Consider the following 16,386-nt stretch of genomic DNA (forward strand, 5'->3'; position numbering starts at 1 on the left):
GCACGGCAAACTCACCGACAGCGTCCGCATCGCCGTAACAAGAAACGTCTTGCACAAAGACTAGCGCGGAGTATCCGCTCACAACTGGTTATAAACACTGGTCATTATCAAATGTTTAAACACCCCCACGTGATGCGCTCTCCACCAATAGGAATAGCGAAACTGTCCGAGGTATTTATGAATGAGACGTTTTGTGTTATAATCGCCAATACAGTATTGGAGACTTTTTGACGCCAAGTGGCGACAGAGTGCTAAATGATTCTTAGAATCATTTAGGGTTAGAATAATTGAAAATTAATAGGAAATAACCGGTACTTTGTATGTTTGCTGCCACCAAGTGTCCGTCAAATCCCAACATACAAGGGCCCAATGTTTAAGCAGAAAATATCGCTTAACAATCTTCTAAGCAAAAATTAGCAGAACCCGGTTTCATAAAACATTTACGTATACAATCTTACCAGCCAGCCAAAATACCATATTTAACTGTTTACATTTGCTGCAACTGGTGCCCTCACTCAATTCTTGCTTAGCAAAGAATTTTCTGTTTCACATCTTTCTGAAACTGGGCCAAGGATAGGGCCTACATGTTACATATTAATTGTACATGTGACTTGTTAGTTTGACTGGTAACTTTATTCTGGTAAGCATATAATGTTGATGTGCTTAGCTACCTTGTTGTGCTAAGCAGCCCATATTGGTCGTGCTCTTGTAATGCCAAGTTAGTCAATAATGACAGTCCATCCACTGGATGGCATCCAGTGACTTAACGTCTTGTAGGGACAACCCACGGCAAATGAGGTGATTTTGGATTCTGACTGTGGCTATTGGCTGAAGACAAAGAGACAGCCCGCCGAAGCCATAGCCGATGTTGTTTACAAAAGCAAAGAATCCACCGAAGGGTGATTCAGAATTAATTGCTATTTCTTGACAGATGAGGGCGCTGCATGGTATTTAAGATCATTATCCGAAAGTCTATTTCGACAACGATGAAAATCTCCTCAAATGAGTGTAACTTGCTTCATCAAAAAACAACTTCTTGAGAACACTGATTCGAAATCAAAGGATACTATGTTATTATTATCGTTAAAGCCATTGGACACTTTCGGAACAGAAAAAAATGTTTAAAAGTTCACAGATTTACAAATAACTTGCAGGGTTTGCAGAAAGTAATGGTGAAAGAATTCTCTTGAAATATTATTCCATGAAATGCTTTACTTTTTGAGAAATCATTAAAACAATATGAATTCCCGATATCGAGAATTACGGATTTATTTTAAACACATGTCATGACACGGCGAAACGTGCGGAAACAAGGGTGTGTTTTCCCGTTATTGTCTCCCGACTCCGATGACCAATTGAGCCTAAATTTTCACAGGTTTGTTATTTTTATATATAAGTTGTGATACACGAAGTGTGGGCCTTAGACAATACTGTTTACCGAAAGTGTCAAATGGCTTTAAAACAATGGTAAAAAATGTAGTTAACTTTCATGCTTAATGTAGTCACTGATGTTGGCCCTGGTAAGGATATTAAGACTGAATTACTGAAGAATCATTGTGAGAATAAAGCAAATAACCACTGAGTGAACTCTCCCTCATATTTTCAGATAATCGAGTGACCGTTTGACGTCATCTCTGCAGACATGTATTGGTTCCAACAACATTGCAAGTTGAATTAGAGGAGTGGCCTTGCCGTTTTCTAACACGAGAGGGATACTTTCAAAACAAGAGTCCGGTAAGTTTGATCATTATTTTGTCATTAGAGCAAGTATAAAGTGTTAGCTGCAGCCGTTATTAGGATGTTTCTAAGGGTAGCTTTAAAGGCTGTGGACACTATTGGTACTTACTCAAAATAATATTTAGCATAAAACCTTACTTGGTAACGAGTAATGGGGAACTGTTGATAGTATAAAACAATGTGAGAAACGGCTCCAACTGAAGTAAAGTTAGTTTTCGAGAAAGAAGCATCTGAAAGCACACAACTTAGTGTGACAAGGCTATTTTTTTCTTTCATTATTATCTCGCAACTTAGACGACCGATTGAGCTCAAATTTTCACAGGGTTGTTACTTTATGCATATATTGAGATACACAAAGTGAGAAGACTGGTCTTTGACAATTTTACCAATATTGTCCTGCGTATGACTCCAGCCGATAGCCGTAGCCATAACCGTATTATAGCCTAATTGGCCGTCAATTCAGCCACAACCGAACACTGCCCGTTAAAATCTTCAAGTCAGTGTTTTCTGATTGGTGAAGTGTTGATCTTGAGGGAGAGCGGGGCCGGGGTTTATCTAGCTGGCGATTTGGCTCTCAATGGCGTAGTTTTAACTGAGGTATAAAACAAAGTTAACATTTAAAAATGTTAACTTTGTTTTATACCTCTATAATTATAAAGTTCTTCGTTATCTGTCAGAAGTTTGTCGAATATAATTTTTTTTCATCTGCCATGTTTAACTTTAGTGCGATACATTTCCCCAAGACTTGTTAAAATATAGAAAGAGTGGATATGATGGGTTGCAGTGACTCTTCAAAATCAATAATAGATTCCATCCTTTTCAAAGTTTCTGTGACCCAAAGCTAGTATTAATTGACTGAATTTGTGTTATAATTCACCATATGGTCCGCGTTTTTGGTTGATGCGATATAATGCTTCGGGCATTTTGATTGGAATGCTTTTAAAGTTCAGTTGCCGTAAAAGTCCCTCACACCAAAAGACTCCAATAGGGATCATGACCTTTGGTCGGAGGTCAACTTAAAGGGGTAGTAGCTGTTCATGAAATAAGAAAATTCAAATGAAAATGTTTTACCTGTAAATAGCACATGACTGTATGCGAAGTGTAGACCATGTAACCTGTTAGAAAAAGGGGGAAATTTCCATGGCCTTTTTCGTGTCAGCAAGATACACTCCACCCGATCTCAATAGAAAACATGTGTCTCTGGTGATTATCAAGGTGAACTTCATAAATTTCTCTTGGTGACTAGAATAATAAGACATGGCTATAGGCCTACTCCTCTACACCTACACCGTACCTTTAAGGTACATACTGTATACATGGAAGTGAATCCGGGGTCATAGGGAATTTACAAAGTTCCCTGGTGACTATAATGCGAGACAGCGGTACTTCACCGTACCTTTAAAAAAAATTGTTAATATGTGAAGAGTGAAACCGGGGTCCTGTCTTCAAAATCATAAAATTGTCTGGTGACTGTAGGAATAGGACAACAGCTATACTGGCTAAGCCTACCCGTATATACTGCAACCATACAAGTAAAGCCAAGGGGGCATTTCTGGAATTCACAAAGTTCCCTGTGGTGACGACCAGGAATAGGACCCCGGTACTCCTAGTATAGATACTGCACCGTCCCTTTAAAAAGTGAGACCAGGATCGTAGTGAATTCATAAAGTTCCCTGGTGACGACCAGGAATGACAGCGACACTCATACCCTTTAAGGAATGTACATGTAATGTCAAGTGAAACCGGGGTCATGTCTCCAAAATCGTAAAGTTCCCTGGTGACATAGGACTGGGGCAGTGGCTATAGGCCTACTCCTAGAAACTGCACAGAACAAGTGAAACTATATGGGGTCATTTATGGAAGTCACAAAGTTCCCTGGCGACTATGGTTCAGGACAGCTGCACTCCTAGACACTACACCGCCCCTTTAAGGAATGTACAATGAAATGTCAAGTGAAACCGGGGTCATGTCTTCAAAACACTGAGCGTCTTCAATCGTTCCCATCCAGAGATCCAGCTGATAAAGCACAGTTGAAGGACCTGTCATTTTATCACCAGGTCATTCTGCTTCTCAAGACCTCGACGGAGTTGGGCTCCGGTCCTTGGCAACCGCTGAAGTGAAATTTCCTGTTTCGATTTCCAAATCCGTTACCTAAGCATAATAATCCATCATTCGCAGTAACATTATGGAGGACCACCCATAAACTTTGCTCAATAAACTGCGTCATTTTATTTTTGTGTGAAGGCCAGTCGTGTTAACAACAGCGTGGAGGTTTGTGTGATAGAACACCAAGTCGTCGCTCGGTAACGGTGTAGACATCTTGTGTTGTACACGTTCGTCGAGACACTTACATGTCATTGCTTGTTCTGTTGAGTCTGCGAGCTTGGGGCAACGATAATGTGGTATCAAGATTTGGAACATTCATTTGTGTTGACCTTTGAAACATGAACATCTTGGAAGGAATGCTGTTGTCATGACTTGGAAGGAATGTTGTTGTCATGACTATCAAACAAATGATAACCCTTGTCGTCTTTTTATAAGCAGAGAGGAGACATAGTACTTAAGTGTTCTAACGTATGGAGTGGAGACATTTTGTATCAGTTATGACTTGATTCTTCGTGCTGCTAGAGTTGTGACGATCGTGAGCATCTTCAACAGAGACATTTGACCTTTGACCGGGACACACGTCTTTCTAGTTTATTAATAGTTAAAGGTAACCGTTACATGTAAGATATTGTCACCGTCACTTACTCTAACTTTGGTCATCATTGTTCAAAACGTGAGTGTGCTGCTCTTCTTCACTTCAGAAACTGTGTGAGTTGAACAGCGCCACAGACGTCCATATTTGGGCAAGTTAAACCTACTATTTTTACTATTTTAATGAAGCAACAGAGTGACTCATGAAAATTTAACTTTTGAGACACAAAACTACAATATTCGTCAATCGCGTATGCAGCTCTGTCATTTGGATTTCTGTGAGTTTTGTGGTGATTTCAAAACTTTAGGATGAGCGCCCTCCATCGAGCAGTTTTTGCCGGCAGAGTGGCAGAGGTACAGTATCTTTTGGAGAGAAGGAACTGCGATCCAAACTCTAGGGATCAGAATCAGAGAACCCCACTCATAGTTTGTTCTTTATCATCAGACAACGACGACATGGTTAAAGCGTGTGCTGTGATCCTGCTCCTTAAAGGTGCACAGATCTGCCTCTCGGACCGGCTCGGGAAGAACGCCCTCTCTTGGGCCTGCGTGAGAAACAAAGTGCAACTCGTGCAGCTTTTTCTCAGCGATTACCCAAATCGGTTTCAATTTGACCTACGGAAGCGGGACAGGGACGGGAACACGGCCCTGCACCTCGCGGCCCGGGAGGGCAACACCGAGATCGTAGAGCTCCTCTTCGACGCGTCGGAAGAGAGCGAGTTGCACGCCGTGGTGACGGACCGTAACATCCGCGGCGAGACACCTCTACACCTGGCGGCTAAACGTGGCAACTCTGGTGTTATTCTCGGATTTGTCTCCGTTTCATCGGATGCTTTATTGAGTAGGCGAGGTGCAGTTGACTCCCGCAGTGCTCCTAAATGGGCAAAAGCTGCAATGAAAATGGCAGGTGCAGTAGATGTTAACGCGGGTAGTAGACCACTTTCAGGGCAGCCAGTGATGAGAAAGAGTGCTCGTGTAAACTCCGCACACAATGCTTGCGTAAGACGCCCTCAAACGGTCACATCTACAAAATCAAAGCCATGCCCCACGGCAACGTCAACCGATATATCAACTTTGTTCAAAATTTCAGAGATGCAGATAAGTTCAGCGTGGCGCCGTCCAGCGCAAGCTCCCCCAACAACGACAACGCCCTCTGTTGTCGGAAATGATGACAAATGCAAACGCCCGCGATCCTCCCGCTCAAAGATGATAGGTAAAGGTAGAAGCCGTAGCCACTCAGTGGCGAGTCGCGGTCGTCCTTTGAGACACAGCGTCGTAGATGACATTGTTGAAGAGGAGCCATGTACTCAGCAACAAAAGCAAGTACCCCTTGTGGTCGTAAATGAACTGCCGACAGAGGGCGCTGTCAAGGATTATTCCTCTAGACATTACGATGTGAACGCAGCCAGTGAAAATCCGGTAAAATCATCAAAGAGATCCTCTCCACTGCATAACACTACGATGTCTTACCTACCAGACTCTCTCGTACAAGGTAGAAACTTCTTAACACCATTCGGTGGAGCCGGTATGGCGTTCCAGTTTGCCAGCAGGAACTCGTCACTCCAGAGTCTTTCCAGTGACATACCCGGCCTCCTCTCTGACACAACCCCGGCGTTCGACAGGTCTGAAACTGTCCCCGTCATAACACGCGATGGGTACCTGGCCATTACGCAAATGCGCCGCTCTAAAAGTGAGCCCTCATTGTTAACCGCTTTCGACCAACAACTAACGCCATCAAAACTTCATGATACTCGATACGGATCCAAGCGGGCGTATAGCCGCAAAGGACGGCCTACAAGTCGCAGACGTGGACACGGTAAAACTCAAGTACTCGATATGAAAGACAAATGCACTAGTAGTGGTAGGCGGCCGACTTCCAAAGTTACCCCAATCAAAATGGAAGCTTCACACTACGGGAGTTCACATCAAATCGGGGTGGACACGATCGCCCCGTCCGTGCCGCCCACACCGACCCCGAGCAGCCGGTCGTACCGGCGGTTCACGCGGCCTGCCAGGGAGGTCGAACTCACTTCGCAACGTCGCCGCAAGGAATTGGAGGATAGGATCAGGGCTATTCAAACAGACATAAAGAGATTGGAGAAAAGGAAGAAGGGGCGGAGTTACAAGCCCCTCCTTCCCGAATGGATGGATGTCAATCAAGAGACGACGGTAGATGAGCTTGTAGCTGCAGTCCTACACGATAAGAAGCCCGCCATCAGGGCCTCAAAAGAGATACCTGACTTTCACTCAAGAGACGATCAAAAGACCGGGCAATCTGGAATGGTACCGGACAGTCCACAACAACAACCTACAGCACCAGGTTCCGTAAGGGATCACCACTTGTCGAGATCCGACACAGGATACCAGACTAAAGAGCGCCCTCAATTGCCTTATAAAACCAGGTTTTCATCAAATGAAAAAGAAACTCCAAATTCGGTTTACAGAAGTGTGCCAACGCTTCGTATATCTCGGCCGGCTCAAGCGCCATCTTACAAGCAATCCAGATCCATTCATAAGCAACGTTACCCTACAGGGGGACAGCCACTCGTAGACAGTGCCCGGGATGTCAACCTAAAACCCCGGGTAGATCTTCACAACCCACGGCCTCACCTTCACAACTCTACTCCTCGTTCGTGGAACACGACGGCTGTTTCAATGTTACCAAACAATAATAAGAGACCCAACAACAATCACTTCAGTTGCTGTGGCACTGCTAAAAGTGACACTGCAGCTAGAAACAGTCGTAGGGTTTTTAATACAAGCAACGAAAAATTGAAGTAAAGTTTCTTTTGTTGAAAATGTAAGACTTGGTGTTTTTTTTTATAACGGCAAAACAGAGAAACGCTTTTTATGCAAGAATATGTTATTTCTAACAAAAACATATACGGGCAAACTCGGTAGTCTAATTGTAGGACATCTGCTCTAGAGAGGCAAAGGTTGTGGGTTAGAAACCCACCCGAGTAATGCCTGTTTTATTTGTTTTTCTTCGCAGAACTCGGACAAGATATTCATCCCCGATGAAAATTAGTAAAAGACATACATAGCTCTTAAAAAACAAGAGATTTTGAACATTTTATGACATGGTGTTTGAATAATAATAATAAAAAGTGATTAGAAAGGGTTTTACAAAACAAGAAACAGAAAGTTGAAAAGCTTTCTGACTTCTGACCACTCTTTTTTTTATTTTGAACAGAGTCACAAAAGCATAGATACATTTTATTAGGATATTCCATTTGAAAAACAAAATCAATAGTCTACTGATTTATGAATCATTTCAAACATTGTAGTACACGTAAGTTCACACATAAACTTTGGAATTGTACTGTGAATTTTAAACTGAAAGACATGGTGTGGTTATTGTTTGAAATGCATTGTGGTTTTATTTGATTTATATACCTTGTTTTCTGGGTTTGTTTTATTTTTTAAAGTATTCATATTTTGTATAGCACCTCTTCTGCATAACCGTAGTTCAACTAATAACGGAGCAACCTATAAATAAACCAATTCAAATCTAATCATCTTTTCGGCTATGAACTGTTGAGATTACAAGTAATTTTTTTTAATACAATAAACACTGCAAACTCAACCTGTAGACAGCAAAACCAGAGCTAATTAAATCAACATCAACAATGCGATGAATATATTATTTGGTATGGGGCGCCGCAAGAGCAGAAAAAAGGTTTTGGAACTCCTAACTTGTTTAGGCTACCACTACCAAAGGTAACTCATTGTCAAGCACACATGCTCAAACCTAATATCCAGTGATGGTCTGCTATTTGTGAAACATAATAAAAAATGTCACGCTTAAACTCGATATTTATATTTTTTTTTACATTTTAGATTATTTGGTATGGGGCGCCGCAAGAGCAAAATAAGGTTTTTGAACTCCTTGTTACTGTTTTAGGCTACAGCTACCAAAGTAAAGCCATTGTCAGGCACCCTTTTTCAAACCAGTCCATTGACGGTCTGTTATTCGTGAAATGCAATACATATTATGTCACACTATACTTTTACTAATCAAACTTTCATATTTTGTTGTTAGAGTTCGTTCGTTCACAATCATTTATTGGTGATATTCCTTATCTTACTCCGTGAAAATTTATGGACGTTAAATCTGTCATTGGTTTGCATTTTTGTATTATGGTCTTTTGTATAACCGGAAGTACCAGACTATTTTCTCTTAAGTGGTCTCTATAAAGAATAGGGGACTAATTTTCACCAAGTGGAATTTTTACATAGCAACTTTCTGCTAAAGCAGCTCTACGAAGTTTGGCTCAGGGGTTAATTTCATAAAGCCTGTAGGCACACAAATTTCCTAAGCACAAAAAAGCATTGCTTAACAGACACAGATTGCCAGCCAAAACTATGTTATCTTACAATGTTGTGACTGGTGCCCCACTCATTGCTGCTAAGCTGTATTTTCTGCTTAGCAGCTTAGCAGCTTTATGAAATTGGGCCCAGGCCCTACACATTCAACAGATTTCTCTATTGCTTAGCTAGATACTTGACTTCAACCTTAGGGATCGTCTTAACAATTGACAGCTTGGTCCTGATCCCATCGACGAAAGTGTCGACAACTTGAACCGTATCCAGGTCGACTGGAGCCAAGTCGTACGGGTTCTTGTCGAGCACCACAAGGTCGGCCTTCTTGCCTGCGGCGAGGCTCCCGTAGAGCTTTTCCATGTGGAGCTGCCAGGCTGCGTTGACGGTGTAGGACTTCAGAGCTTCGTGTACCGTCACGCAGTACTCCGGGCCGTAGGGCGTGTTTGGGTCGTCCCTGGTGCAGCGAGTCACGGCAGTTTTGATGTTGTCGAAGGGGGCTGCACTTCCAGGGAAAGTTGGGTGATCCTGCAAGAAAGAATTGGAAATGTTTTATCATGGAAGTCTAAACTGATCGTTGGTGTTTTGGGTAACTTAAGTTTTGGTTCAAAAGGGCACTTGTTGTATTGAGCTTTGGCCCTGTTGATGAAAAGCTGTTAAGCAGCTAGTTCTGCTAAGTAACACATTTGTTAAGCGATAATTGAGTAGGGTACTTGTCGCAGTAATGTAAACTGTATTGTATTTTGGCTGGTAACCTATTATCTGCTATGCAGTATTTCTGCGCTAAGCACGTTTTTTATGGTTTATGAAAATTTTGCCCTTATGATTAATCAAAGTTTTATGCTAAAAATTATTTCAGTTTCAGCAGGGTGATGGGTATCCAAGATCCTTCAATGCCCCTTTGTCATTTTTGTTTTAACTGATTGAAACATTTCAAGATTATTCTTCATCCTGTTCAAAGAAAGCGGTTGGTGGGTTGGTCTAGCGGTTTCTTTCCTCGCCATCGACCCGGTTCGAATCACGCCGGGGTACTGTATGTGGATTGGGTCTTCAGTCCCTACCTGACTGCGCGGGTTCCCCCTTGAATATTTCCCTGGGGTTGTCCTCCTACATCTAAGACTTAAACTTCATTCGTTGTCTTCTCTCCATGAGTTGTTGAGTTTAAGCCCGATTGGAGAGTCCTCAGCTTCAAAACCTGATGGGCACTATGTGGATATGGTTTTCAGGCCCCACCTGACTGCATGATTTTTCACTGGATTCATTCTTTGGGGTTTCCCTCCCACATCTAAAACTTAAACTTCCTTTTTAGTCTTCTCTCCATGGGGTTCTTGGCTGTTAGTTAAGCCCTCTTCTCTGAGAGTCTTTGGCTTCAAAACCAGAACAAAGAAATAGGAAATAAAATGAAAAACTGAAAACAAATTGTCTTGCATACCTGGTGAATAGTCCAAGTGATTCCGTTCTTCGTAGCCTCACTGATTGGAGTCCAGCGGTTGACTCGATCACCGAAGATGTCCGTCTTGTAGACCAATCCATAGAAGCGAAGATGATCTACGAAGAACGACAGGCCGAGGTTGAGCTTGCCGGCACGGGCGATCTGCTCCGGGGTCATGAGACCAAGATGCTCCATGCGGTGACGGTTGTCCAGGTTCTTGCACTCACTGAAGACCTAAGTTACAAAAGCAAAATAGTAGTCAAAATATAGTTTATGGGATTTGAGGCATCATGGTGAGGTATCAATATATATTTGGTTTGCGGTAACAACATGTGGGGGTCTACTTTGCAGGTAGTTATCAACATAATTTTTGAAAGAAGCCCAAAGAAGTGGTTTGTGATATAATTTGCAGACATTGAACACTGTCATGTCCTTCTTACTCTCAAACATTTTGCAACAGTAAAACCTGTGGTATTGGCCTCTTTAGGATATATACTATTTCCTTGTCTATTACGAGCATTGTGTTTCTGCAAAAAGGGTCTATCCAAAGACTTAGCCTCAATTTGCAAGTTGGGGTTCGATGCGACCGAAATTGTATCGTACACGTGCGGGAGCCCTTAAAGGAACTGTTCAGAGCTCTGGGAAAGGCTACTGCTAGAACCCTCAGAGTTTAGCCTCAATTTGAAATTTGAGGTACTTGGATGGGTAATTTGAGGTAACTTCGGTCTTAGACCGAAGTTGTACGTGGCCTAATTGTAAGCCCTCGGGAACTGTTCAGAACTCTGTGGCTCTCACAGTTCGCCTCAATTTGCAATTTGAGGCTCTTGTCTGGAAGTTCACTACGACAGAAGTTGTACCCTTACCTGTTCGTAAGCTCTCAAGACCTGCTCGGAGCTCCTCTCTCCGTGGCAGTGGATCGCAAACTGCTTCCCCTGCAAGTGGGACCTCTTGATGGTGTCATAGAGAGCATCGCTGGCCATGTTCAGGGTTCCGTAGCCTGGTGCTGGGGGAAAGCCAAGGATGTCGGTCAGCGGGCCAGTCATGTACGGCTCTCGTGTGGCTGCGGTGCCGCAGTGCGGGGAGCCGTCTGCCACCAGCTTGAGGCCAGCCTCCCAGAGACGGGAGCTGTAGTTGCCCACACTGCCCGTGTGCTGCTCATTGCGGAGCTTGGACTTCTTCATACGGCCTAGGGCGCTGCAGCACCTCACCTTCGGGGATTGAGCCACACGTCTGCTGACTAAATCGCCATCAGTCACTGCATGTGTCATCTTGTAGAGAGCTAAGATAGGAAATAAAATGTCACCAATTAACTTCCAATTGTTCAGTCTGGTCTTTGGGGAAATATAAGCCAACACACTTAATGAGTCAATATGTAACACTCTGTTTGTTAAAACAATGTTTACTCCGCCAAAAGACTCAGAGTTTTGTTCCTCAAGACCCGTTAACATAAAAACGCTTATCACTCACGTCACATCACTTATCAGGTGTACTTTTTTTTGCACATGGCGCTTTGTAGTGTTTTTAAAAATCAAACAAGTTGTGCCCCAAAATATGTTTTTATTCTATTTTATGCACGTTCGCCCCAATCAAGGCTAAAAGCCACTCTTTGTATGGGGCTCAAGAAGAAAAACTATCAAATATGTGAAAAGAACTTTGGGGAGCTGAAGGTGGGAATTGATATTCCTCTTAAAACATTCTGGATTTTAGGATGGAGGGAAACATGCACCAGGCAAAGAGTTCCAAAGAGATGCAGTCTGTGGAATAAAGCTGTTGGAACGGCTTATTGTTCTACATCTCAGCTGATCAAGAGTGTATGAATGAGAAGAAGAAATAGTCATAGATTTATGAAAGCTCATACTAACCAAGGCGGATGGGGAAGTTGGCGATGTCATCGGCAGTCTGTTTCAACATCTCGTCCATCTCTGGGGTCGGCATGTAAGCCAAGTCTGTGACGGTGGTAAATCCAGCCTTGGCATAGGTCATCCACTGGTCACGGAGACCCTGGGCAAGGGCTGCGGCGTCCGGTAAAGGAGCATTGCCCATGATCATCATAATGGCGGGCTCCTCGAAGACCTGCCCGGTCGGAACGCCATTTGCATCTTTGACGATCGTACCCCCTGATGGACTCTCAGTATTTTCATTAATCTTTAAAAACAAAGATATAAAAAAGGCAAATAAAATCGAGTATGAGGGTCATGTTGTATGTTGGACGGTGTTATCAAAGACTGTGAGAAATATACACGAATTCACGTTGTTAATTTTGGTTTTTACCCATACACCGATGTGTGGTAGCACTGTGTACTTTCCCGAGTGCTGTGAAAAAAAATCACAGGCATATTACTCGAGTGGGATTGTAACCCACGACCCTTGCAATTCTAGAGCAGTGTCTTACCAACTAAACGACTACCGAGATTTAACTTTGAGTGATCTGCAGTCATTGTATGTACTCACCCCTGAAGCGTCAAGAGCCGGGGTGTTAGCCCAAGCAACGTGGCCACTCTGGCCGACCACAACGATGGGAATCGTGGAGGAGAAAGTGTTGTCCAGGAAGGTGGCACTCAGAATGGGTAGATCACTCATGAGTTCCGGGTCCCAACCGAAGAAGATGCCCCAGTCTCCGGCAGTCAGCCCGCTCATCGTGTCGGAAATCACTTGGTAGATCTCGCTGTAGTGCCTGTAATTGGGTTTAATCACACGCAACAAAAGGTTCATACTCCGGACTTAGGCCGTGTCCGAAACGACGACTTCGGCTACAGCTACGTCTAGATCAGCGTGTCTACCAGTGTTGAAGAATAGGCAGACGCGCGTGATCTAGCCGTAGCTGTAGCCGAAGTCGCCGTTTCGGACACGGCCTTAGTCTCACAGGCCCTTTTCGAATCCGCGGCTTCGGCCTTGGATTTAGCTTCAGGCTTGTTCATTGAATCCCGGAGCACGTACGCAAAGCACGCGCAACAATTTTCAAAACACCCGCCGAATCTGCTGGAGCCGTAGCTGTGGTTTTGAAAAGGGCTTGCGAATTCTGGTTCTGTTAGTCACCGGTAGAGGGCGCCATTCAAGGCTAATATTGTCTACTTGAACCTCCAAAAATGTCAAAATGATATGGTCGCGGTCGGGATTTGTTTGACCTATTAAATCTTTGTAATGTTTCTTTGCTTTCTATGGTGTCATTCAAGCAGCTTTCTCACTTGGTGTGTCCCAATATAAAACAAACCTGTGAAAGTTTGGGCTCAATTGGTCATCGAAGTTGCAAGAGAATATTACTGAACGAGTTGTGTGCTTTCAAATGCAAAGTAAAAGGCTTCAGCTGAAGTTTTTAATCATTTGAGTGAGAAATACCTATTTCTAAAAAAAATTATTTGAGAGGCAGCTCTCCATTGCTCGTTATCAGGTGCATGCTAGCAATAATATGAGTAATTACCAAAAGTGTCCAGTGCTTTTGAAGAAGAATTTTTTTTTTTTACCTGTAAGTCAAGGCGCTGATGTTGACGTACTGGCAACCCATGAGGGCGCACTGTATAGCGTGTTGATGTGGCTCGATGAAACCAGGCATGAGAGTCTGCTTGTTTAGGAACAGGACATCGGTGTCCGGGCCGGCGAAGCGGAACACCTGCTCGATCGTACCCACGGCTAAGATGGTGTCCCCTGCCACGGCTAGTGCCTCAGCCTGCGGGTGGTTCTCATTCATGGTAATGATATTCCCCCCGTAGAAGATGGTGGTGGCCCTCATGCCCGTGGAAGACCCTTTGGAAAGAGTAAAACATGCCTTCAATAAGTGATATAAAAGGGGAAAAAGTATTTGAAACAAAACTACTTTGAACATCCGAATTGCCGTTCCCTGTTTTCAATAGACCTTAAAGGAACACGTTGCCTTGGATCGGTCGAGTTGGTCTTTGAAAAGTGTTTGTAACCGTTTGTTATAAAATGCATATGGTTAGAAAGATGTTTAAAAAGTAGAATACAATAATGATCCACACACATTTGCCTCGAAATTGCGTGGTTTTCCTTTTACTTTGCGAACTAACACGGTCAGCCATTTATGGGAGGTAAAAATTTGACTCCCATAAATGGCCGACCGTGTTTGTCGACAAGATAAAGCGAAAACCACGCAATTTCGAGTGCTACTTGTGTGGGAGTAACTATAGAATACAGGGCCACCCATAACCCTAACCACCTTCCAGATGTTCTACTTTTAAAATATCTTTCTAATCATATGCATTTTATAACAAAAGGTTACATACGCTTTTCCAAGACCAACTCGACCGATCCAAGGCAACGTGTTCCTTTAAGTTTCTCAAATTTGAACATTGGGTCGCTTTGGTTGTGTTTTAGCACACGTTAGAGGCAGTGGACACTTTTGGTAATTACTCAAAATAATTATTATGATAAAAGCTTTCTCAATTACAGGTAATGGGGAGAGGCTGATTGTATAAAACATCGTGAGAAACGGCTCCCTCTGAAGTGACCTAGTTTTCGAGAAAGAAGTCATTTTCCACGAATTTGATTCCGAGACCTCAGATTAAGAATTTGAGGTCTCGAAATCAACTGTCTTAACGCACACAACTTCGTGTGACAATGGTGTTTTTTCTTTCATTATTATCTCGCAACTTCGACAACCAATTGAGCTCAAATGTGCACAGGTTTGTTATGTTATGCATATAATTTTTATTATGCCGAGATATGTTGATATACATTTAAGTGGGAAGACTGGTCTTTGACAATTACCAATAGTGTTCAGTGTCTTTAAAAGCTATTATGTACGACTCAGAAATGAGTCAGGTCTGACCCATGAGGGTTTTGTCCTAATTTGAGAATGCATTCAGTTTAACACCAGTGAAATAATGACACAAGAATATGTTTTTTTGTGGCTCAGAATTGCTTTTTTTAGGCGTGATAATAATACTGTTTGCATAAAAACTTACTTAGTAACGAGCAATGGAGATTTGTTGATAGTATACAACATTGTGATAAACGGCTCCCTCTGAAGTGACGTAGTTCTTTAGAAAAAAGGTAATTTCTCACTCATATATTAAAAGACTTCAGGCCCGAAGCCTTTGCATCTTAAATCACTCGCGTTTTGTGCAACAAGGGTGTGTTTTTTTTTCTTGTATAATTCTCTTGCAACTTGCAATTGAGTTAAAATTTTCACAGATTTTCTATTTTATGCATAATGTTGGCATCTGCTCTTTGACAATTACCAAAGGTGTCTATATAGGGGCTTGTAATCATTAAATACCTTGTGATGCTTGTTGGAAGCTACGCTTAGGGGCCTTGCTCGTGCGTTGTTGAAGACTAGCCATGGTGAATCTGCTGCGGACTGGCAAAACTTCTGAAGAAGATGAGTTGAGAGGTTGAAGATTGCACAGGGTGGGTTTACTACTAGAGGGATGTCTGTGGCGTACCTGAGGTTGAGACAGCAAGTGACTCTTTCCTCTCGATGTAGTGGTGTTTTAACTGTAAAAGGCTGCGCGGTAAAAGCGCCGAAAACTTCGCACTGGGCCCAATAGAGCTGCCGACGCGAAACAAAATTGCTTAACAATTTTCTGCTTAGCAGAAATGAGCAGGATACCGGTCACAATTTGTACGTGGGATATGGTCACTACGCCTGGCAACCGTTATACGGGCACAACTTCATAGAGCTGCTATTATAAGCCGAAAATCTTCTTAGCATGAAATTCTTCCTTGATAAAAACAGGATTACCAACCAAATGTCTACGTTATTTTCAGGATAACAACAAACAACAGCTGAAAACCAGTAACAAGCAATATGCAACCAATGAAAATTTGGTTGGTAATCCTGTTGTTTATCAAGAAAGACATTAATTCATGCTTAGCAAATCGGGGCCCTGGTGTAAAGCATTCCTGTGCTAAGCTAATTCACGGTGCTTAAGCAGCTCTATGAAAATGGGCCCCGGAGTTGTGTCAAAATGAAGTTCTCCTCCCCCACCCTCAATAGAAATTTCAAGCCGTACAACACACTGATTTCACAGGATACATACTAGTAGCCTTGTGTCTTTGGACAGCTGGAAGGGACTTTGTATCAAGATCCTGAGGGAGTAAGTTTGATAAATGGAAGTCGAAGGTTATCGCCATAAATGGCGATTTCTTTAGCCCAAATCAGTCGTGCGTAAGATACACCTTTGTAACATTGTGTCGCCTTTGATCTTTTGTTCGCAGTGAGCATCTTTTAACTTCTATGAGAA

The 16,386-nt window shown here is 42.8% G+C and overlaps 2 protein-coding genes and 1 long non-coding RNA gene across 3 annotated transcripts in view; 2 read left to right on the forward strand and 1 right to left on the reverse strand.

The window, feature by feature from the left end:
• LOC139945711 (uncharacterized) overlaps window positions 1–1,735 on the forward strand; it is a 98,984-nt gene extending 97,249 nt beyond the window's left edge. Inside the window, exon 5 of the long non-coding RNA XR_011787168.1 lies at window positions 1,607–1,735. This is a non-coding gene — a long non-coding RNA (uncharacterized lncRNA). The remainder of the gene's footprint in view (window positions 1–1,606) is intronic.
• A 3,008-nt stretch (window positions 1,736–4,743) lies between these two features.
• On the forward strand, window positions 4,744–7,215 carry LOC139946257 (uncharacterized). The gene has a single exon (XM_071943877.1). It carries the CDS (start codon window positions 4,744–4,746, stop codon window positions 7,213–7,215), a length of 2,472 nt encoding a protein of 823 aa, XP_071799978.1.
• Window positions 7,216–7,532: 317 nt separating this feature from the next.
• Window positions 7,533–15,591, reverse strand: LOC139946529 (putative amidohydrolase YtcJ). The gene is made up of 7 exons (XM_071944219.1): window positions 15,420–15,591; window positions 13,648–13,927; window positions 12,638–12,860; window positions 12,049–12,331; window positions 11,050–11,465; window positions 10,187–10,420; window positions 7,533–9,282 (listed from the first exon to the last, which is right to left on the reverse strand). Exons 1-7 carry the CDS (start codon window positions 15,481–15,483, stop codon window positions 8,920–8,922), a joined length of 1,863 nt encoding a protein of 620 aa, XP_071800320.1. The 5' UTR covers window positions 15,484–15,591; the 3' UTR covers window positions 7,533–8,919.
• Between the last annotated feature and the right edge of the window lie 795 nt (window positions 15,592–16,386).

This window comes from Asterias amurensis, chromosome 13 (assembly GCF_032118995.1).
Source record: "Asterias amurensis chromosome 13, ASM3211899v1".
Lineage (NCBI taxonomy): Eukaryota > Metazoa > Echinodermata > Asteroidea > Forcipulatida > Asteriidae > Asterias > Asterias amurensis.

Bases quoted from the DNA above. Each gene is read 5' to 3' on its own strand.
- LOC139946257 (XM_071943877.1), top strand. From the start codon at position 4,744: ATGAGCGCCCTCCATCGAGCAGTTTTTGCCGGCAGAGTGGCAGAGGTA.
- LOC139946529 (XM_071944219.1), bottom strand. From the start codon at position 15,483: ATGGCTAGTCTTCAACAACGCACGAGCAAGGCCCCTAAGCGTAGCTTC. The intron at 12,332-12,637 runs GTGAGTACATAC...TTGTTTTTAAAG, and splicing joins CGGCTCTTGACGCTTCAGGG to ATTAATGAAAATACTGAGAG. The intron at 10,421-11,049 runs GTAAGGGTACAA...TTTGTAACTTAG, and splicing joins TCTTGAGAGCTTACGAACAG to GTCTTCAGTGAGTGCAAGAA.